Source organism: Megalobrama amblycephala, linkage group LG7 (genome assembly GCF_018812025.1).
Source record: "Megalobrama amblycephala isolate DHTTF-2021 linkage group LG7, ASM1881202v1, whole genome shotgun sequence".
In the NCBI taxonomy this organism is placed as follows: domain Eukaryota; kingdom Metazoa; phylum Chordata; class Actinopteri; order Cypriniformes; family Xenocyprididae; genus Megalobrama; species Megalobrama amblycephala.
In genome coordinates, this window is record NC_063050.1 from 56,982,216 (window position 1) to 57,005,991 (window position 23,776).

The 23,776-nt window shown below is 37.2% G+C and overlaps 1 protein-coding gene across 5 annotated transcripts in view; it reads left to right on the forward strand.

Annotated features, from left to right (window-relative positions):
• The window catches only part of rasa3 (RAS p21 protein activator 3), a 47,651-nt gene that overhangs the window by 16,974 nt on the left and 6,901 nt on the right, over window positions 1–23,776 (forward strand). For 2 of the 5 annotated variants that reach the window (XM_048198222.1, XM_048198227.1), the window contains 18 exons: window positions 3,367–3,484; window positions 3,609–3,712; window positions 4,281–4,375; window positions 5,086–5,162; window positions 8,967–9,047; window positions 10,651–10,723; window positions 11,362–11,435; window positions 13,491–13,595; window positions 13,674–13,851; window positions 16,405–16,553; window positions 16,624–16,738; window positions 16,810–16,884; window positions 17,185–17,308; window positions 18,376–18,482; window positions 18,577–18,654; window positions 20,834–20,911; window positions 20,995–21,068; window positions 22,275–22,393. In XM_048198222.1, coding sequence (XP_048054179.1) covers window positions 3,367–3,484; window positions 3,609–3,712; window positions 4,281–4,375; window positions 5,086–5,162; window positions 8,967–9,047; window positions 10,651–10,723; window positions 11,362–11,435; window positions 13,491–13,595; window positions 13,674–13,851; window positions 16,405–16,553; window positions 16,624–16,738; window positions 16,810–16,884; window positions 17,185–17,308; window positions 18,376–18,482; window positions 18,577–18,654; window positions 20,834–20,911; window positions 20,995–21,068; window positions 22,275–22,393 — 1,824 coding nt within the window. The remainder of the gene's footprint in view (window positions 1–3,366; window positions 3,485–3,608; window positions 3,713–4,280; window positions 4,376–5,085; window positions 5,163–8,966; window positions 9,048–10,650; window positions 10,724–11,361; window positions 11,436–13,490; window positions 13,596–13,673; window positions 13,852–16,404; window positions 16,554–16,623; window positions 16,739–16,809; window positions 16,885–17,184; window positions 17,309–18,375; window positions 18,483–18,576; window positions 18,655–20,833; window positions 20,912–20,994; window positions 21,069–22,274; window positions 22,394–23,776) is intronic. The other 3 variants (XM_048198224.1, XM_048198225.1, XM_048198226.1) reach the window with 3 other exon arrangements.

Consider the following 23,776-nt stretch of genomic DNA (forward strand, 5'->3'; position numbering starts at 1 on the left):
TAAAAGATATATATATATATAATATATTCACACAAACACACACATATTATATATTTACAAACTTTTATGTTAGATGCGATTTAATTATGATTAATCGATTCGACAGCAACTTCTTTACAATAGTAGTAATTTCAGTCATAATTTCTTCAAGTTAAATCAAACTTTTATTTTTGTTTGTGATGAAGAACGTTGAGTTTGTGTGTCTCAGATGTATACAGCGGTCTTTAACATTCACACACACTCATCCATATCGCCTTTTGATTAAGTGTGAATCCCTACTTTGCCAAATTCCCTAACATTCCGCGTTATACTGGATTCCATGAATTGCCGCATCATCGGACCCTACAGGTTGATCAGGATGCGTTCTAGCACTAGTGATGACTGAGCACACACAGCTCCAGTAATCCCACAATGCCGTGGTCTCCAGAGTGACCTGCGAGCTGTAATCCAATCAGGATCTGTGTGATTATGTGCACTGGGAGGGAGTGGACAGGAAATAGAGATGCTTCCAGATCTGGAATGTCATTCATGGATCGGCTTACCACGTCAGCACCTCGACACCGTCTGTCTGCAGCATCACTGATCTGCTTAGAGTCTCACTGCAATCCACTGACTCAGTTAAACTTTTATTTTGGCGGGTTGTGGTGAAAACGTAATATGTCAGTTGGGTCCTACAGATGCAACTGTTACTGTACAGCAGCCGGAGACGTGCTGGTGGAGTGCGCTGAGATTGATTGACAGCTTCATTGGTGTGGGTGGGGTGTTGAGGGTGTAACAGGACACCAGTTCTTTCTGTGGAAACACACACCGCAACACACCCAACTTCCTCCCAAAGTGTTGCATTCTTCCTGCTGCAGGGCCGCAGCCGCGTGTCCGCGTGTGTGTGTGCGAGCGGACCGCCAGCATTCCTCCACTCACGTGTCTGATGTGTGTATTGGGTTGCAGATCCCACACAGATTTTTGCGTTGAACCCACCCTGCCCCACCAGACTGGAGAATATTGAGCTGTATTGTTCAATGCAGCAGCTGGAGAGCACAGTTATGAGCAAACGTTCTTCCTGTAATGTTAATAGAACGTTCGTTCAACGTTATCTGGTCTTTAACACAAAAAACATACATCGCTCATGGAGTGTTTTAATTGGATGTTCTTCTGATGTTTTTTAAATTTTCACTGTAACTTTCAGAGTAACAATGTCTGAAGAATGATAAAATGGAATGTTACTCTGAATGTTACAATGAAACATTTAAAAAACATCAGAAGAACATTCCAGTTCATCATTCTTTTTTAAATGTTTCATTGTAACATTCAGAGTAACAATGTTTGAAGAATGATAAAATGGAACGTTACTCTGAGTGTTACAATGAAACATTTAAAAAACATCAGAAGAACATTCCATTTCATCATTCTTTTTTAAATGTTTCACTGTAACATTCAGAGTAACAATGTTTGAAGAATGATAAAATGGAACGTTACTCTGAGTGTTACAATGAAACATTTAAAAAACATCAGAAGAACATTCCATTTCATCATTCTTTTTTAAATGTTTCACTGTAACTTTCAGAGTAACAATGTTTGAAGAATGATAAAATGGAATGTTACTCTGAATGTTACAATGAAACATTTAAAAAACATCAGAAGAACATTCCAGTTCATCATTCTTTTTTAAATGTTTCATTGTAACATTCAGAGTAACAATGTTTGAAGAATGATAAAATGGAACGTTACTCTGAATGTTACAATGAAACATTTAAAAAACATCAGAAGAACATTCCATTTCATCATTCTTTTTTAAATGTTTCATTGTAACATTCAGAGTAACAATGTTTGAAGAATGATAAAATGGAACGTTATTCTGAGTGTTACAATGAAACATTTAAAAAACATCAGAAGAACATTCCAGTTCATCATTCTTTTTTAAATGTTTCATTGTAACATTCAGAGTAACAATGTTTGAAGAATGATAAAATGGAATGTTACTCTGTATGTTATAATGAAACATTTAAAAAACATCAGAAGAACATTCCATTTCATCATTCTTTTTTAAATGTTTCATTGTAACATTCAGAGTAACAATGTTTGAAGAATGATAAAATGGAACGTTATTCTGAGTGTTACAATGAAACATTTAAAAAACATCAGAAGAACATTCCAGTTCATCATTCTTTTTTAAATGTTTCATTGTAACATTCAGAGTAACAATGTTTGAAGAATGATAAAATGGAATGTTACTCTGTATGTTATAATGAAACATTTAAAAAACATCAGAAGAACATTCCATTTCATCATTCTTTTTTAAATGTTTCATTGTAACATTCAGAGTAACAATGTTTGAAGAATGATAAAATGGAACGTTATTCTGAGTGTTACAATGAAACATTTAAAAAACATCAGAAGAACATTCCAGTTCATCATTCTTTTTTAAATGTTTCATTGTAACTTTCAGAGTAACAATGTCTGAAGAATGATAAAATGGAATGTTACTCTGAGTGTTACAATGAAACATTTAAAAAACATCAGAAGAACATTCCAGTTCATCATTCTTTTTTAAATGTTTCATTGTAACTTTCAGAGTAACAATGTTTGAAGAATGATAAAATGGAACGTTACTCTGAGTGTTACAATGAAACATTTAAAAAACATCAGAAGAACATTCCATTTCATCATTCTTTTTTAAATGTTTCATTGTAACATTCAGAGTAACAATGTTTGAAGAGTGATAAAATGGAATGTTACTCTGAATGTTATAATGAAACATTTAAAAAACATCAGAAGAACATTCCATTTCATCATTCTTTTTTAAATGTTTCATTGTAACATTCAGAGTAACAATGTCTGAAGAATGATAAAATGGAACGTTACTCTGAGTGTTACAATGAAACATTTAAAAAACATCAGAAGAACATTCCATTTCATCATTCTTTTTTAAATGTTTCACTGTAACATTCAGAGTAACATTCCAATAATGTTTGAAGAATGATCAAATGGAATGTTCCCTTAACGTTCACATAACCAAGAAAAAACGTTTAAAAAACTGGGCGCTTTAAACATTCATTATTTCCGAATGTTTAAAACGTCCATTTTTTTCTTGGTTATCATAACTTAATGGGAACGTTAGCACAACGTTCTTAGAACGTATTTTTGTTCGCTGGATGGTTGTGAGAGGATGCTGGTGCATTTTAGTTACTGTGTTTGTTTTAGTTTGTGTTGAATTGTCTTAATAAATGTCTCAAAACATCGACACAATTTCAACAGGATGTTAAAATACTGCCTTTTGCAATCATCAGAATGAACCGTAGCTCAGACGTGTGTCTCACGCATAAATCATCAGCCTCATAAACGACTGAACAACTGTCTGTCTCTCTGCAGGTGAAGCCAAGAACATCCCTCCGTATCCGGGTCCGAATAAAATGCGGGATTGTTACTGTACAGTGAACCTGGACCAGGAGGAAGTTTTCCGAACCAAAACCATAGAGAAGTCTTTGTGGTGAGAACAGACACACACACACACACACACACACTGCAGCCTCATGCATCAATCTGACAATGAAAAATAATTTTATTGAGATACAGAATAACTGATTATAATTGTATCTCTCTGTCTGCTGCAGTCCGTTCTACGGCGAGGACTTTTATTGTGAAATCCCGCGCAGTTTCCGCCATCTCTCCTTCTACATCTTTGACAGAGACGTGTTCAGGAGGGATTCCAGCATCGGTGAGCGTTTCTCATTAATATCTTTTCTTTGAATCACAGGATGTCGCAAGATGTACTTCCTGCTGTATCTTTTCGCAGTACAGTTAATTTTGTCCTTATGAGGACATTTTTGTGGTTTAAACAGCTTAAAAAACATAATAAATGAAATATTTTGAAAATGTAAAATAGCAGAACATTTTCTGTGATGGGGGCGGAAAGAATACACAGTTTGTGCAGTATAAAAACCATTACATCTATGGCAAATCCCCATAAAACATGCAAATGTGTGTGTGTGTGTGTGGGCTTCCATTCAGCCAATGAAAACATTTCATTGCGACCTACATATAATTACACAGCTTGACCAAACCACGTCGTTACGATTCATTCATGATTAACGCAGCTGCAGGCCTTAATATGTCACAAAGATATTGAGGAGGAAAGAGAATGTTTGAAACGAAAGAATGCAGGACGAAGAGAGCCAGAGCATGCTTAGGCATTTCTAGGGTGTTCTGGGTAGTTGCTAGGTTTTCTGAGTGCTTGAGATGTGATCATGTGATGAGCTGATCTGTGATCTGTGATGTGTCTTTAGGTAAAGTGGCCGTGAAGAAGGAAGACCTGCAGAAATACCATGGTAAAGACCACTGGTTCCCGCTGCAGTCCGTCTGCGCAGACTCTGAGGTGCAGGTATGTGTTCATACACTCACGTGTTCAGTGTGTGTGTGTGTGCGTGTGTGTGCTGGTGTTCGGGTCCAGCGGAATTCAAAACAAATACAGTGTGTGTTGAGCACAAACACGAGTGAATCCATTTCACCTTGAGCTCCTGAATGTCACATGACCGCTAACAGAGCTCCAAACGGTCATGATTTGCACAGGAACTCAGTCTGAGCTCTTCCTGGTCTCTTCATTTGATGCTGAGATGTCGGATAACCGGAGCCGCAGCGGATCCGCAGAAACACAGACGCATTCATTGAGAGGAAGGATGTGTGTGTGTGATGAAGAGCGACAGTCTCTGTCCATAGAGCGCTCATTGTTGTGCTGTGTGTGAAGAAGAGCCGCCCATCCTCTTCTCAAGGCTCATTTGTATATTGATGATGTCAGCTGAAGTCAAACAGAGAAACTTTGTTTCGACTGGAGGAAAGTTTCATTGCTGACTGACATATAAATTACATTATAAGACTCAAAACAGACACACATCAGATCACATCTACGGCAGTAAAGACCGGTTTGCACCGTAGTACCGCCCACCCCGAGTGTTTTGCGTGACTCATCACCTAGCAAAGACTCATGGGACCCTGCAGTCGTTCTTCATTGGTTTATCTCCTCCGTCTCTCCCTCTCTTCGGCTGGCGGGAGTAACCATGGTAACGCTGCTCTCTCTCTCTCTCTCCTCCGCAGGGAAAGGTTCACCTGGAGCTGCGTCTCAGTGAGGTCATCACAGACAGCGGCGTCGTCTGCCACAAGCTGGCAACACGGTGAGCCAATCACAAGTTCCACACAGCCGCCCGTCAGCCAATCAGAGCTCACGAGTGGCAGCGCTTGTGTCTCATCAGATTCACGTCTTGTTTTCAGAGAGCCTGTTCACAGACTCTGATGTTATTTTTTATATTTGGTGTTACATTAAATTAAACCAATTAAGTATTTTTAATACAACGGCTGGCAAATGTGACATCTTTTTCTCTGTAGTTATATGGTATCGTGGAATCCATTGGGGCAAATGTGAATACAAAAATATATATTTGTTGTAGTTTCCGAACTATGAAGAGACGCTGTACGTACATGAAGAGTTTGTCATCCAGCAAACAACTAGTCAGACTAATTTATCTAGATTTCATCCTTGTTTTTAGCTTGTAACGTTGCTGTGTGTGAAGTTTAGATGTTCGCATAGTGTCTGGTGTGTCAGATTAATGTTAAATCACGGACTCAACCAATCATGTGCATTTGGAGGCGGGGCTATCTGACAGTCTGACCAATGACTTGATGAGTGTTTGAATACAGTCATTATTCTTGCAGTTCTGTTTGATTGAACGGAAATCGCGATACAGGACTAAAATAACATTACCTTTCAAAGGATCCTAATGCAGGAATATGATTATTTATTTTCAACAATGTGAATGTCTCAGTTGAGCTTTATTTATTTGTGTTCGATTCATTTCACTGTGGATTCTTTGGTAAATCAATCGCATTTCGGCATTATCAGACTTTTATGATACGGACCCGACGGTAATGCAACAACATGTCAGTAACTGTGTTCATTCTAATGCCTGATCTGATGTTAATGATTCATGATCTTTGTCTGTGTGTCAGTAAATCAAACCAGTGACTAAACGCACAACTTCACCTTGTTTCTCTTAGTAGGATGAAAATAATCTGATTAAATTATATATAGAAGGTAATCAAAGAACGTTCCCTTTACAGTCACTGGAGCTGTCAATCAAACAGAGCGAGTTTATCAGTGACTGAGTTCTGGACTCACGTTTTATTCAATGAATAATTAGTTTTATCGCGTTTGCACTGTTAGTTATGATGAAAGCATTCGTTAGTGTGCAGAAATGAACGAGATCACTGCTTTCATGAGCTCAACAACATGTCTGTGATCGACTACAATGTTCATCACTGCAACTTTTCATGCCACGATCTAAATCTACACGACAGCCAGTGCCACAGTTTCCTCAAAATTATAATCACGATTATTAATCATGTTTATTCTATCAAAAGAGTAATGTAACTATGGCTATTTTGCAAGTTCTTTACCAACCTACACTTCACCCAAAAGGCCTGTAGGTGGCACAAAGACTTAAATTTAACCAACTATGATAACTTCGTTAGATGGTAAATCAATACAAAACATGGTTTTGGTGAGCGCCTTGTAATATGTATTCACATTAGATTTTAAAGCAACACAATTCGTTTGCAATAAGACAAACCAGATTCAAATTGCCCGGCAAATTCGTAAAGCAAAGAAAAATCATTTCTAGCTGATCAACATTATGAAAACTGGTGAAACCTTTAGGAACTTCAAAAGATAAAACAGCGAAATTCCTAATATTACTTCCAATATTTCCAAATTATGTTCATTTTCATAGAGCGGGCCAATATCGTGACGATTATTTAAAATCAATCGGGAGAAGCAGATATCGTTATGGTGATAAAATACGATTAATCGTGCAGCCCTAATTTAATTTAATTTGACTTGACATTTATTCAACAGTGCTTTTGATCTGCCTGCATTGACACTATTCTTTAAAAGGAAAAATTATATACCAATTATCACTGTAAAGCTGCTTTGACACAATCTGCATTGTAAAGAGCTTTAATAAAAACACTAGAAGTTTTCGAGAAAGTATTTCATATGCAAAAATGTTAGCCAATCACAGCAGTGAAGTCTCACAGCGACACGCCCCTCAAATCATAGGATAAAATCATGGTAGGAAAAATGCCTTTTATTTCTAATTTATGGCATTTTTTGATGTAAAAAGCATAGTAACATTATAAGTGCACTCCAAGAAACATTATAAAATAATAAAACAACACAGTTCATGAAGATTTAAAGATGGTTTTATCATGCTGTCAGTCTAAAATGAACATGAACATGCCTGTTATTTGTTGTTTATGTATCTCGCTCATGGGTTTGATTCCCAGGGAATGCATGAACTAATAAAACGTATCCCTTGAATGCAATGCATGTCACTTTGGATAAAAATCATCTGCCAAATGCATAAATAAAAATATAAATCAGTTCATTCTAGAGCATGTGATGATCACGAGAGCTTTTGCCTTCAGTCTGCGTTTATCAGTGTTGCATTTTCACAATTCAAGCTCTCTGCTGATCCGTCACTGTGAATGCGGTTTGATTAGCGGCTGACGCTTTATTTTAAGAGACGAGAGAAACGCAACACTCAGACTGAGAGTAAATAAGTGAACTGATGTGTGCACGAGTGCGTCTGTGCTGGACTGTGGGTTATCTGGATAAAAATGAGCTTGTTTGATGTCGTGTGTGTGCGCGCACTCATATAGGCAACCGTACAGCACTGCATGTCTTTGCTTTCGCAGCATCAGTGGCTCCATGTCTGGACCGTTTCCCACACTGGAGCACTCTGGGTAATGAGCTTAGTGTCACAGTGAGCAGCGCTCTCATTCACAGGATATTTATGCAGCTTCCATTTTAAGACACAGTGAGGATGACGTCTTCACACACACACATATTCACTCATGACTGCGCTGCTGTGAATGTGGTGTGAAAGACTGTGACATGGGAAGGTTTTTTACTCTTAGACAAAACAAGCAATGCATTCTGGTGTCCTGGTCAGTATTAGCATGTATTTTTTGCCACTATTTTTGATAAAATGATGCAATCTGCAATCATCAATGCTTCAGTGTCTGCGATGTTCACTGGACTCAGTTCAGCGCTGGACGTCACGGCTGGTGTATTTATGGGCGGCTGTATGACCAGGCCAGACCGCAGCATTATATAAAGAGGCTTAACACACAGGAAGTGCCCTGGAAGGATCTGATGGTATTAGAGATGCTGTAGATCCTATTCATTCATCAGCATTAGAGCGCTGCTTCATTTACATGATCTGAATATAGAATAGCACTGTACCTTTATTTATGATGTGAATCTGCTTTGAATCTGAATTCAAAATCGAGCGTTTGAACCCATCTGTGCTGATGTTATTCAGCAGATGATCGTATAGGATTGCTGCAGTTTGTTTTGAGGCCGTTTATGACATTATTTATTTTTTTATAATGTCAAAAAATTATGTTTTTCTACTTTTCATGATTGCAAAAATTCTAGCTTGTGCAATTCTGAATGATGTCTGTATTACCAGCACTTTGAGTTTATTGTCTCTTTAAGATTAATCACTTGTTGTATCTCTAGGCCTAATCTCTGATCGTCTGATTGTGGTTATTCTATCTTGAGATAACCACAATAACTGTGCAATTTAAATTTCAATCACACATAAAGAACATAAAGGCCTTTCTTCATACGAAATTAATGTTTGTAGGTTTAATCAGCAAATTTTTAATTTTATTATTATATTATACTGTATATGATTCCATGTAAAAATACCATTATTATGAATCAATGTACTGTATATTAGATCTGATCGTTGACAATTGCGAGCTGAGCACCAAAATTTGAGTCTAATTACTAGTGCTTGTTTTCCTACACTGATGTGAATTTAGTGTCCTTCACTTCATGGTGAGCTGTTTATTTAGGGTGAACGCTCCCAGCAGCTCTTGCGTGTGAAGCTCATAATGATTTTCTTCCGCAGGGTTCTGGAGTGTCAGGATCTGCCGATCGTGAATGGCCAGTGTGATCCGTACGCAGCCGTGTCGTTACTGGGCCCCTCCAGGTAAGATCAAACCCCAAAGTTTATCCTCTCATCCAATTTACAAGTGCCGATTAAGTCTTTACTATGGCGTGGTTCCCACCGCAGCTCAAGGCTTAGCGTGTGACCTTAGAAGAATAAACATACGCACATGCATTGCTTTAAAACATGTAAGTATGTGAAATTCAGTGTTTCCCTGGTTGAAGCTGCTGTTTCTATCGCATGCAAAAAAGGAAGCTAGCAGCAGACCATCAATGTCATAATGGACTATGATAGCAACTGACACAAAGACACTGCATGCCAATTTTGAAGTCAATCAGACCAAGAGTACTGTAGTTAGAGCCAATTTCATGTTTTGTTCAATTATAGTGCCACCATGTGACGCAGTGCCCCCATACATAAGCGCGTCAAATTTGGTGAAAATATCTCATTTCGTTTAGGAGTTACAGACATATGAAGACATAAGAAATGACCCACACCTGACTTTGATTGCATTTTTTTGCCATTTACTATCAAAATGTTGACATTTGGCCATTAGTGTTTAGTCAACGACCTGTTTCTGATGTTCCTACTGTGGTTTCATTTCGATCAGACTAATGGTTTCTAAGATATTTGCAAATGTTGTTTAAATGCTAAATCACAACGTTGCACAAACCATAAGCCGAAACCTAGCATGTTTGGTATCGTTGGACTCGGCAAGGAATCAGGAATCCAGTGAAAATAAGACAACAACATCCAAAGTTCTAAGCATGTAAATAATTTTTTCCACCACTAGGTGGCGCTGGTCTGAAACTTCTCAGACTCCTTCAGGGCATCGTGCCGATGACCCATACCGAGTTTCATAATGATACATTCATGCTTTCATAAAATACATTTTACTACAAAATTCAAAATGGCTGACGCCCAAAATGGCCGATATGGGAAAATTGGATATAATTTGACATAATGCCGCTTTTATGATTTTTGGACAAACAATTAAGAAGTTATAAGCAAAAATAGCCATTTTTTTGTATCTCCAGACCAGTAGGTGGTGCTGTGTCGGAACGCAGCATGTAACCTCAAGTCATGTACCAAGTTTGGTCTGTATACGATAAAGCATTGATGAGATCGTTGCAATCGTTACGTAAAATTCGTTCACACATTTTTCTGAAATGGTTTGACAAAACACTTAAATGCCACAACTTTTTGTCGGCTTTGTCTGAAGATGATCAGATTCTATTTTTGTGAAAATCGGCACAACGTCCTAGGTGGAGTTAAAAAAAAACCCAAAGGTTTTTCGGAAAATTCAAAATGGTGGGAAAATTTTGATGATGGAAAATGACGTCATAGAGTCTTCAGTGTCACATGATCCTTCAGAAATCATTCTAATATGCTGATTTGCTGCTCAAGAGACATTTATGATTATTATCAATGTTGAAAACAGACTGTAATACATTTTCTTTTTCAGGATTCTTTGATGAATAGAAAGTTCAAAAGAACAGCGTTTATTTGAAACAGAATCTTTTGTAACATTATAAATGTCTTTACTGTCACTTTTAATCAATTTAATGCATCCTTGATTCAGTCACTGGTTTCATTTTTGCTGTTGCTCACATCATCTAAAATAGCTGCAAATCCCTCCTCACAGGTCAGAGGCCAAGAAGACGAAGGTCAAGCGGAAAACCAACAATCCTCAGTTTGACGAGGTCTTCTTCTTTGAGGTATCTGCACGTGTCAACATAATAACACAATTGTTTATGTGCGCATCAGACATGTACACATAAAGAATCTACATAGTGAAAGCGTGATTTATTAATTTCAATAAAAGCAAACTGTATGTGCAAGTCTTGAGATGAGAGACGTTAGTGATGTTTATCATGTTTCAGGTGGAATAAATGAGGTTTCAGGTGTTTATACTCATGGATTGTGGTTTCTCACTTTAACACTTCTCACACCCTCCACACACATCTCTCTCTACACAATGTCAGTAGTTTAGCGTTCAGACGACAGCCGCTCGTGTTATCAGACGTGACAGCTGTTTTCTCTCTGTCCTCGGCTCTGGACTGGATGAGTCACGCACACACACAAACGCGTCCCAGAGTACGACGAGACAAGAGTGTGATTGATTGTGAGACACACAATCCGCTCCATTTATCTCGCGGCCCTCGCGGTCTTTCCCACCCACACTGGACACACACTCATCATTATCATCATCAGTGCAAATATAACTCAGTATCATCAAACACACGTTATTCGCAGATTAGTCAAGTGGTTTGTTGTGTTTCAGACAGACGTTAGCTCGTGTCATATGTGCAGAAGCACGTCTCAGGTGTGTCATGTGTCCTGTTTCATCACACAGGTGACCAAACCGCTGAGCTACACCAAACGACAGTTCGACGTGGAGGAGGACGACGTGGACAAGCTGGCGCTCAAGTGAGTGTGTGATTCTCAGAAGCGGCCCGTGTTTACACTGAGCCAGTGACGTAACTGAGTGTGTTAGTGTGTAAACTTCCCATGGTGCATCATGGTCTGTGTTTACGAGTCACACTTGTAGCAACTGCCCCTATTATGATTTTCGGATATTGCCTTTCATGTAAAACATGCAAAAAGTTTCAAAGTGCAGATAAATGGAGTTTTTGTCTCCAAAAAGGAAGAAGTGATTCTGAGCTGAACCGAGTCGTCAGCAATTTCAGTCTCACTTCCTGGTAAAACTGCATAGGTTTGTTTAACTCATTTGCATAATGCCAGCCTCTGGTCTTCATTGGCTGAACAGCATGTCTTTGCCCCGCCCTCAATCACTGTAGTTGTATCTGAGACTGGAAGAGTTTGGTTCGTGTTCGTGTCGAGAAGACGCTGTTTTCTGCTGCCAAAGCAAATCCACTGTGATGAGATTGATACGGTAAAACCGACGCCTTCGTTACTGTTCGAATCACTGTGAATCAAGAGCTGAGATTCAGATATGATAATGAGCGTTTGGTTTCTGACCAATCAGAGCAGAGCAGCTCTCAGAAAGGCGGGGTTTAGAGAGACCGAATCCTTGATCGAAGCATTTCAGGCCTGAGCAAAAAGAGTTGTTGTTTTGTAATCTGTACGCGATGAGAGCAACATGCTAAAACATGCATGCAGTGTGTTAAATGATGATAGCTACATGCTAATCATGCTAGCAACATGCTAATTATGCTAACTCATGTTAGCAATGTGTTAAAGCATGCTGGCAACATGTTATAACAAGGTAGCAATGTGTTAAATCATGCTAGCAATATGCTAATTATGCTAACTAATGTTAGCAATGTGTTAAATCATGTTTACAACATGTTAATAATGCTAACAATATGTTAAATCACGGTAGCAACATGTTAACAACATGGTAATCATGTTAGCAACATGTTAAAACATGTCAGCAGTGTGTTAAAACATGCTACCAGAATGCTAATCTAGCCAAAACATGTTAACTCATGCTAGCAATGTGTTAAATCATGCTGGAAACATGCTAATCATGTTATAACATGCTAGCAACATGTAAAATCATGGTAATAACAGGCTAATAATACTAAAACATGTTATCAACGTCTTAAATCATGTTAACATGTTAGCCAACTGCTAATTCATGCTAACAACATGTTAAATCATACAAGCAACATGCTAGTAGTTTGTTGAATCTTGGTAGCAATATGTTAAAACATGCTAGCAAACATGCTAATCATGCTAAATAATGTTAAGTCATGCCTAACAATGTGTTAAATCATGCTAGAAACATGCTAATCATGTTAACAACATGTTATAACATGCTAGAAATGTGCTAAATTATGCTAACAGCATGATAATCATAGTAACAATATGTTAAATCATGTTAGCAAAATGCTAATCATGTTGAAATATGTTATCATGTTAAATCATGCTAAAATGCTAGCAACATGCTAATTCATGCTAGCAACATGCTAATTCATGCTAACAACATGTTAAATCATACAAGCAGCATGCTAGCAGTGTGTTGGATAATGGTAGCTACATGTTAAAACATGCTAGCAATGTGCTAAATCATGCTAGCAACAGGCTAGTTCATGCTAACAACATGTTAAATCATACAAGCAACATGTTAGTAGTTTGTTTAATCATGGTAGCAAAATGTTAAAACGTGAACAATGTGTTAAATCATGGTAGCAACATGTTAAAACATGCTATCAATGTGTTAAAACATGCTAGTAACATGCTAAATAATGCTAGCAAAAAACGCTAATCATGCTGAAACATGCTATAATGCTAAAATGCTAATAACAAAAAAAAAAAATTACTTTCTCCAAGTAAAACCTTCAAACTTCAAGCTTTTCAAAGTTATTTTAAACTTTCAGACCTGGCTTTATCAAGCCAACATCAACGTTTGTTCACAAACTTTACCCCTCTAGTTTAATATTAATATTTAATTTGATTTCATCTTTATTTTAATGAACGCTCTGAGTCCAGTAATGTGAGCGCAGACTCTCTTCTCAGGGTGGATCTGTGGAACGCCAGCAATCTGAAGTTCGGAGACGAGTTTCTGGGAGAGGTACGGGTGCAGCTGAAGGTGCTGGGACAGTCGGGTGTTCATGACGCATGGTATGAGCCTCGTCACGCGCGTTCTGTGTGAGCCGCTCGTGTTTCCAGGGCAGGAGCTCATCCTCCGCTCTCTTTCAGGTACTTCCTGCAGCCCAGAGATAATGGCCATAAATCGGTGAAGGCTGATGAGCTGGGCTCGTTACGGCTCAACATCGTTTACACGGAGGACCACGTGTTCCCCACGGAGCATTATAACCCGCTCCGTGACCTGCTGCTGCACTCCGCGCACGTCGAGGTCAGTGAGGTCAAGGCAAAGGTGTGTCTGGGGGTTTGGACTGACTAGATGAAATGATGCTCTTCCTCAGTATTTCTGACTTGTTTTCCAATACAAACATCTAAAATCAAGATACATTTACTGGAGAAGAAAAATTAAGTGATTTTACGCTTAAAACAAAACAAATATCTGCAAATGGGGTCAGAAAAATAATCTTGTTTTTCCTTTGAATAATTAAGATTATGTTTCTGACTCCACTGACAGATTGTTTTAAGCATGAATTCAGCTTTAAAGGATTAGTTCACCTTCAAATTAAAATTTCCTGATAATTTACTCACCTCCATGTCATCCAAGATGTTCATGTCTTTCTTTCTTCAGTCGAAAAGAAATTAAGGTTTTTGATGAAAACATTCCAGGATTTTTCTCCTTATAGTGGACTTCAGTGACGCTGCTAAGTGCATTACTGCCCTCCTCAGGTCAAAGTTTGAACTAATTGTTAAATACTTGCACTAACATATTGAATATGACAATTTAGTTCAAACTTTGACCTGTGGAGGGCAGTAATACACTTAGCAGCGTCTACACTGCTGGAATTCAAATAGAGAAGAAGAAGAGAGCTAGTTCAAGATGAGCATTTATGGTTAAAACGTATATAATTTTTAATTTTTTTTAGAAAAGAAGCAATGCTTTCTCTAGATAAGACCCTTATTTCTTGTCTGGGATCGCTGTAAACTGTCATTTTGACCTCATTGAAGTCCACTATATGGAGAAAAATCCTGGAATGTTTTCATCAAAAACCTCGACTGAAGAAAGAAAGACATGAACATCTTGGATGACATGAGGGTGAGTAAATTATCAGGAAATTTTAATTTGAAAGTGAACTAATCCTTTAAGCTGCTCTAAAAACACAAAAGTGTCATTTTTCAGATCAATTCAGTTATCTAATAGTGTCAGTGCGGTCAAATCGATAATGCAGAATATTAACACTCTGAGGTCTAAAAACGCGCCGGCGCGTTTTGCAGGTTTTTTTTCACATTGCAGCAAAACAGACTTAAAATACTCCGTCATTTTTTGTCATAGAAACATAAGTAATACATCAATTGAAACTATAGAATATCTCCTTTTATTTGTATACACTCAGAGTAAAAACAAAATGTTGTGCTTTTTGTAAAATAAAGAAAACTAACATGATGCGTGATTTCTCCTCTCCCTCTGAACGAAGTCCAATCTGATAGTTCTCAGAAAATGAAGTGTAACTTAGTGAATACTAATCACAAAAAATTCATACTTATGTCTAACAAAACGTTGAAATGTCAGGTTTTAAATCGTGCAAGTCAAATCGAAAACAAACATTCTGTGTTTATGTAATCTGTATGAAAAGAGAGCCATGTCAGAAGTCCGTGATTCAGCTCATTACCCACTAATGCGGCCACGCCCACGGAGCCAGCGCTATTCACAGGCAAATTCAGAGACAACACATGCATTCATCATCTCAATCGTGTATTTATTGCCTTGAAAATTGTTTATCTGGATGAAAAAGCCATGGTTAGCGATCTCTGGAAGACATTCAGTAAATTCCTGTTTGTTTTCTTCTATTGATAAGTTTTAAGTGAGTTTTTGTTTCTTTAGCGCCCTCCGGCTGTAGTATGAATTGGTAAACACCATTCATGGAATATCGTCTTCTTCTTAGGTGAATTTGTGGACTAAAATGCACAGAGCGCCCTCCGGCTGCAGTATGAATTGCAAACACCAGCGCTCATAGAGATAACAATGAATATTAAATAAAAAATAACTCCTCTGTATAGAAAATTGACATAAACATATGAGAATCCTATATTTCTCCAAATGTGCATGCTTTTAAACTAAAAGCCTATATTCAGACTCTTTGCATCACAGAAATACATTATATTTTAAAGTATAATATAAAACCATTATTTTATATTGTAATAAAATTTTTCTGTATGTTTCATATACCATGATGAGCTTGAGACATCACAGAAGTTTTTTTTCACAGCCTACCTGACTGAAATGCCTCATTAATATGCAAGTCTTTTCAGGTCATTACTATTCAATTCTTTTGTCTTCACAGGTGAGAATGAGCCATTATTCAGTGGTGATTCACGCCTCCTCGCATACCGTGTTTCTTGGCAAAAAGTGTCTTACAAAAACTAAATCAGTATATTGTTATAAATGAAAGAGTAGTCAGCATAATTTTTACATAATTTTGAAGCAAAAACTCTAGTCTACAACCTTCAATACCCAAAAGTCTTGTGAACACAGATTTAATATACTTTTATTGGCCTTATATCAGTGACTTAAGTTTTTTGTTTTTTCAGTAACCACGCATAAACGTTATTCCTTCAAAAACACAAACATGTACACACATGTTCCTCACATATTATGGTAGCCTAGTTTGTGCTGAATACAGTGTAATGACACTTGTGTCATTAATATGTTTATGAACAACTGAAAAAAGCACAAATGTCAGGGCATGCCAAAACTTCTCCAGGCCCCAAATCAGCCTCAGACTCCAGAGGGTTAAGCAAATAAATCTAATCTGTCATTACTGATCAATCGCAATGCTTCTCTCTACAGCCCGTCTCGGCGTCGGCGGCTCACATCTTGGGCGAGGCGTGCCGTGAGAAGCAGGAGGCGGCCGTCCCGCTGGTGCGACTCTTCCTGCACTACGGCAAGATCGTGCCTTTCCTCAGTGCCATCGCACACGCAGAGATCAACCGCACACAGTGAGTAAAACACACTCCATCTGCCTTCAGGCGTCTCGACTCGTTCCTCACCTTCCTCCTGTCTCCGCAGGGATCCCAACACTATATTCCGGGGAAACTCGCTCACGTCGAAATGCATCGATGAGACCATGAAGCTGGCGGGGATGCATTACCTGCGGGTCACGCTCAAGCCCATCATTGATGAGGTGAGTCTCCTCTCAGTCTCTCCTGCGTTATAACTAAGGAGCGCTGCGTTCACCGTGTTGTTTGTGTGTAGATCTGCGGCGACCACAAACCGTGCGAGATCGACCCCGTCAAGCTGAAGGAGTCGGAGAACTTGGACACAAACAGGGTGAGTCTGTTTGCTTTTGCTTTACTCGTCATTTGAAGTTGCACTCATCTATTGTGTCGTATATCCGAGTGAAACGCTTCACAAACAAGAACAAATGTAGGGCGGGGCTTGATTTTGTTGGATGGTTGTGGTTTGCTATTGGTGGATCTCATGTGAGTGACAGGTTGCCCCGCCCTCATCATCATCAGAGAAGATATTCTGATTCAAGATTATGAATTTAAAATATTTAGAATAAACACTGCAGTTTCGATCGATTGATCTTGCACTGGTGTCACGGCTTGTCCGTTATTGTCTCGTCAGGAAAACCTGCGTCAGTACGTCGACCGGATCTTCAACGCCATCACCAGCTCGGGTGTCAGCTGCCCGACGGTCATGTGTGACATCTTCTTCTCGCTGCGAGAGTCTGCGGCGTCACGCTTTCAAGGTAAACGCTCACAACAATTCCCAAAAGCATTGTGAGCTAAGTTGATCGTAGCGAACATTTGTGGCATTGTATCATTCTTCCAACATTATGGGAACGTTACTTTTGAATGTTCTCTGAACGTTCTGAAACCAGTAGTAACATTTAAAAAACGTTAGATGAACGTCCAACTAAAACCTTTCAGAAAAAACGTCCCATGATTTTGTGCTTAAAGACCAGATAACTTTGAACGAACGTTCTTTTAACATTGCTTTGTTCATAACTTTGAGAGAACCTTGCCAGAACGTTCCCTGTCAGCTGGGGATTAATGCAATTAAAATCAATAGAAAGAGTTGCGCTTTAAAGGAGTTTGAACAAAGCTCAAGCTTGGTAAAAACAAAAGTGAAATGATATGAAATGTGAAATCATTTTCGCCTCTCAGATGCTGCAAGACGACACCAGAAATCTTTCATTTGTGGTTTAATAGCAGCTGATAAACATTAAGATGTCAGATTTCACTGAAGTGTTTCTCAGGGTGTCGTTAGCAGTAATAGCTCTATTGTCGACTCAGGCATTCGTTTTTTTCTCCAGAATACTCCACAGCTTTCTGTTGTGTTTATCCGTCAGTGTTATACTGCCACCTCCTGATCACAGATCAACACTGCAGAGGACAGGAATGGCTTGTTCTCAAACCTCTCAAAGTATGAACAAACGTTCTTCCTAGAACGTTAATAGAACGTTCATTCAAAGTTATCTGGTCTTTAATATTGTTCTCAAAACATTAAAAAATTCTATTTATACATCATTCATGGAATGTTTTATTCCTGAAATGTTTCAGATGTTCGGAATTTTCAGAGAACACTCAAAACTAACGTTCCCATAATGTTTGAAAAATGGAACGTACCCTTAACACTCGCATAACCAAGAAAAAAAGTAGAAATGACGTTTTGAACGTTCTGAGAACATTCAGAAATAATGTTAATGGGAACGTTATCAAAACGTTCTGAGAACATATTATTTATTATCTGGAGCCGATTTAATTGAGCTGCATCACGCAGTTTACGATGATGCTGTGGTGTTTGTTTTTGCAGTCGATCCGGACGTGCGGTACACGGCCGTCAGTAGTTTCATCTTCCTCCGCTTCTTTGCTCCTGCCATCCTGTCACCGAGCCTCTTCCACCTGCGGCCGCATCACCCGGTGTGTACGACGCCCTCCCGCACACGCTCAGTTCTTCATCGTGATCTGATGCTTGATGTTTATCAATTTTTTGTCTCTTGTTGTCTGTGTAAAGGATCCGTGCACATCTCGGACGCTGACGCTCATTTCCAAAACCATCCAAACTCTGGGAAGCCTGGCCAAGTCCAAATCTGTAAGTGTGCTCGCAATAATTATTTACAGTTACACATCCTAAAGTGATACATTATTTATATTATAATATAATGTAATATATAGTATTATTCATATAATATTATAGCATTAAAACAATCTATGATGAAATACTCATAAGGACTGTAAGAGAAAACGTTATGATGTCACTTCCTGGAATCTGAAAGATCCAGTGTTAATTTTGTGTTATTTATAGATTATTACAATATCATATATATATAAAATAAAAAAAATTTAGCTTTAGTAATTTTTTGATTTTTATTATTTTTTTGTTTTTAAATATTTCTATATTTTTAATGTATAAATGCTACTTTAAGTTTTAGTAATTTTTAATATTTAAAACTTTTTTCAGTTTTTTTTAAAGGTTAAACTAAAATATTTAAGTTTAAGTTTTAGGTATTTTATTATGTGCTTTTTGGCCTTTTCATTAGTTTGTGTTTTGTATATTTCTAAATACATTTGAATGAATACATTTTTCTTTCAGTCTTAGTTTTAATAATTTTTTATGTGCTTTTGGCATTTTTATTAGTTTTTTTATATTTCTATATAGCTTTAATGAATAAATTTTACTTTTTAAGTTTTATTGATTTTAATATTTAAAACCTTTTTCAGTTTTTTTATGGCTGACATTTTTCTTTTTCTTTTTTACAGTTTTCTAATATCTAATATTTTATTTAATTTCAGCTTGATTTCACTTATCGAAAATATTTTTTAATAGGTTTAGTGAACAATAATAACTCTAAAGATCAAACCATTATTTTTAAAAGCAGGTAATGTCGTGCACAAGAAGGTTGAACAATTTTTTTTGCACAAAAAAAAATATAAATAAATAAATATATATATATATATCAGTGCTTCCCACAGGTTTGAAATATACTTGCGGGTGAAAAATCCTCCTATTTCCCACGGCACAAAAATGGTCTACTACATACATTTTTTATTTATTGAAATTAATTTTAATTACATATTACATTTAATTACATACTAATATTATGCATTATTATGCATTGTAAATTATGCAAAATTACAGCATTTAAATGGTTCACCTTTTCCTATGTTCTCCTTTTCCTGTCATATAGTGTCTCTCTCAGTGAATGGGACACAGATTTTACTAGTAAAATTTATAAAATGAATAATATATGTGTCAAATAATGTTCTTAGTGTTTTCTTCCTGTGGGGGAGACTACAATCATTTACTATGAATTAAATGGAAATCAAATTAAATACAATTTATTGTGTAACCAAAATACCAATAATGCCCAGAAGAAAAAGAAAAAACTTAGTGTGTGACTTTTAATTATAAACAAGCCCGAAATACACCGGGACTCTTATTTCGAAATGTCTGTACTATTGCAGGCTGATACTTCAGATTCTTACAATCGTCTAAAACATTTTATATAAAGGTTATAAAGTAGACATTGTAATAATTCATCAACTTGAGTTCATTAGCAATCGCTTGGCATAAATCTGCGCTTTTCATTGATTGAGATGAAAAGCTCATGCGCTGTCGCATGAGTTTGTAGAACGCACAACAGCGCCGCCTAGTGACTTTGCAAAATGCAGCGCCCGTTTGAAATTTAGTGGGAGTAAACAGTTCTGACGCACACACAACGAGCAGGTACGAAACAACTAGATAATCGATCGCGGATGGTTTCATAATCGTGCGCGGATATAAAAGTATAAGAGGATAAAAATAATAAAAGCAAAAATGTGTCTCCAAATATACTTGGGCGGTCGTTATTATATGTGGGCGGCCCGCCCAAGTAAAGTCTCTGTGGTGGAAGCACTGTATATATACAGTGAAAGCATGATATTTACATTTTAATAAAAAGCATTTAGGTAGTAAATTCAATGTTTTTTATTCTTTATAACCCATTTAAATGTAGTGATGGTGACATGCAGACTGATATTCTGATCAATAACATTGAAAGAACTGAAACGTTTCAGTTGGACGTTCATCTAACATTTTTTAAATGTAACTCTTGTTTCAGCACATTCAGAGAACATTCAAAAGTAACATTCATATAATGTTTGCAAAATGGAATGTTCTCTTAATGTTCAAAAAAACATTTAAAAGTGTTTTCATAACTTAATGGGAACGTTCTTAGAACATATTCCTGTTTGCTATGACAGTGAGCGCTCTTCTCTTCTCGCCGTTACAGGCCAATTTCAAAGAGTCCTACATGGCCGCATTCTACGACTACTTCAATGAACAAAAGTACGCTGACGCAGTGAAGAACGTGAGTACATCTACACATCATTTATCACATATATCTCTGTGTCGGCGTGATCTGACGTGAGCTGCGCGTGCTCTGTGTCATAGTTCCTGGATCTGATATCGTCCTCGGCTCGCTGGGACCAGAAGAGCATCGAGACGCCCATCATGCTGAAGGAAGGGTGAGAGACGCTCATGGTCCAATCATACGGCTCATACGGCCGTCACGTGTCACAGGCTTTATCAGTGTGAGGACGAATCAGCATGTGTGTGTGTGTGTGTTTGTGTTTCTCTGCTGGACGCAGGAGCGTTAAACTCGTTATTAAGAGGTTTGATGCCAAGGGCTCTGGCAGGTAAGATGCCGTTGTGACCTTTGACCCATAATACGTGACCTCCTGACCCTCCCCAGCATCTGAGACCGAATTAGAATAGTTCTAGTCGTGATGTTCCTGCTGGACTCTCCCTTCCCGATTATAGTGAGCACAGAGCCACACCCACCTATGACATCATCACCACAGACCAATGGGAGTTCACAGGTGTTTAGCAATCAGAGTGAACTTTTCCAGAAAACTGTTTCAAACTCCAAACGAACTTCATTTTGGCCTGATTTTGTTCGACATGAAGTTCATTCAAGTATATCGAGGCCTTGAGTGACACACAAACCCTTTCTAGTGCTCGTCTGATGTTTAGAGAGCAGATGACAGAGAACAGAGAACGAGACTGATGAACATGTGACTGAACTTGATCCAATAAATCAGACTCAAACAAGTCACTAGTCGTCATCCAGTCAGAGTCCAGAGATATAAATGAACGCAGAGCAGCTCAGATCATCTGTTGAGAAATATTTGAGCTGCAAATCTCACTGTTGCGAGACACTATTATAGTTTTTATTAATATTTTGAATTTGTTTTTTTATTGTCTGTTTTGTTTTTAGTCATGTTTTAGTAAAAGTACATTTTATGTCATTTTTATTGCAAAAGTTTATTTGCCCGTCAGTTGAGATATTAAAGATATTTAAATGTTTTAAAAACATTTTTTCTTGGTTATCTGAACGTTAAGGGAACATTCCATTTTAACATTCTGCAAACGTTATCGAAACGTTACTTTTGAATGTTCTGTGTTTTAAATTGAAACATATTAAAAAACGTCAGATGAACGTCCAACTAAAACATTCAACGAACAATGTATAAATAATGTTTTTGTGTTAACGTTCTGAGAACATTATTAAAGACCAGATAACTTTGAACAAATGCTCACTGGAATAACGTTTGTTTGTAACCTTGAGATAACCTTCCCAGAACGTTCCCTGTTAGCTAGGAATGTGAATCAGTGATTTAGACTGGAGGGAGTTTGAGTTTCTGAAGGGTTTTTCTGCTCTGACCTTCCAGGTTCATGATCAAACGAGCTCAAGGGCGAAACCGCTTCGGTCTGAAGAACTTCAAGAAGAGATGGTTCCGCCTCACGAACCACGAGTTCACCTACCATAAAACCAAAGGTAACGCAAAAGGTTTGTCCCAAACTCTCATTACAGGTGTGTGAGGCGTCTGTTCGTCTGTGATCCGATCATCAGAGCATCAACGTTTACGAATAGCAGTCAATATAGAGAAACATTAGTGTGAAAAACACTGATTCTGATGCACGAGTCATTAAAAGAAAACAATAAATAGTCATTTCACATGCATTATTTTCACAGGCAAATATTCCAGATGTTCGATGCATATTTATGTTAAAACACAAAACATACAGTACAGTTTAAAATTTTGGTGTCATTTGGAGTTTTTTTAAATACTTTTATTCATTAAGGATGCATTAAATGTATCAAAAGTGACAGTAGAGACATTTATAATGTTAGAAAAGATTTTATTTGAAATAAATGCTGTTCTTTTAAACTTTCTATTCATCAAAACATTCTGAAAAATAAAATGTATCACGATTTCTGCAAAAATATAGTGTGAAAAACACTGATTCTCTCTTTCACAAGTTATTAAAAGAAAACAATTAATAGTAATTTCACATAAAGTGCTCATCGGTCGACAGAAATAATGGCAAATATTCCAGATGTTCGATGCATCACCACTTTAGTCAACCATTATGACTATTTATGTTTTCATGAATTTAAAAAAACACACAAAACATACAGTACAGTTCAAAAATTTGGAGTCATTTTAATACTTTTATTCAGTAAGGATGCATTAAATTTATCAAAAGTGACAGTAAAGACATTTATAATGTTACAAAAGATTTTATTTTAAATAAATGCTGTTCTTTTAAACTTTCCATTCATCAAAACATTCTGAAAAATAAAATGTATCACGATTTCTGCAAAAATATAGTGTGAAAAACACTGATTCTCTCTTTCACAAGTTATTAAAAGAAAACAATAAATAGTAATTTCACATAAAGTGCTCATCGGTCGACAGAAATAATGGCAAATATTCCAGATGTTCGATGCATCACCACTTTAGTCAACCATTATGACTATTTATGTTGTCATGAATTTAAAAAAACACACAAAACATACAGTACAGTTCAAAAATTTGGAGCCATTTTAATACTTTTATTCATTAAGGATGCATTAAATTTATCAAAAGTGACAGTAAAGACATTTATAATGTTACAAAAGATTTTATTTTAAATAAATGCTGTTCTTTTGAACTTTCCATTCATCAAAACATTCTGAAAAATAAAATGTATCATGATTTCTGCAAAAATATAGTGTGAAAAACACTGATTCTCTCTTTCACGAGTTATTAAAAGAAAACAATTAATAGTAATTTCACATAAAGTGCTCATTGGTCGACAGAAATAATGGCAAATATTCCAGATGTTCGATGCATCACCACTTTGGTCAACCATTATGACTATTTATGTTGTCATGAATTTAAAAAAA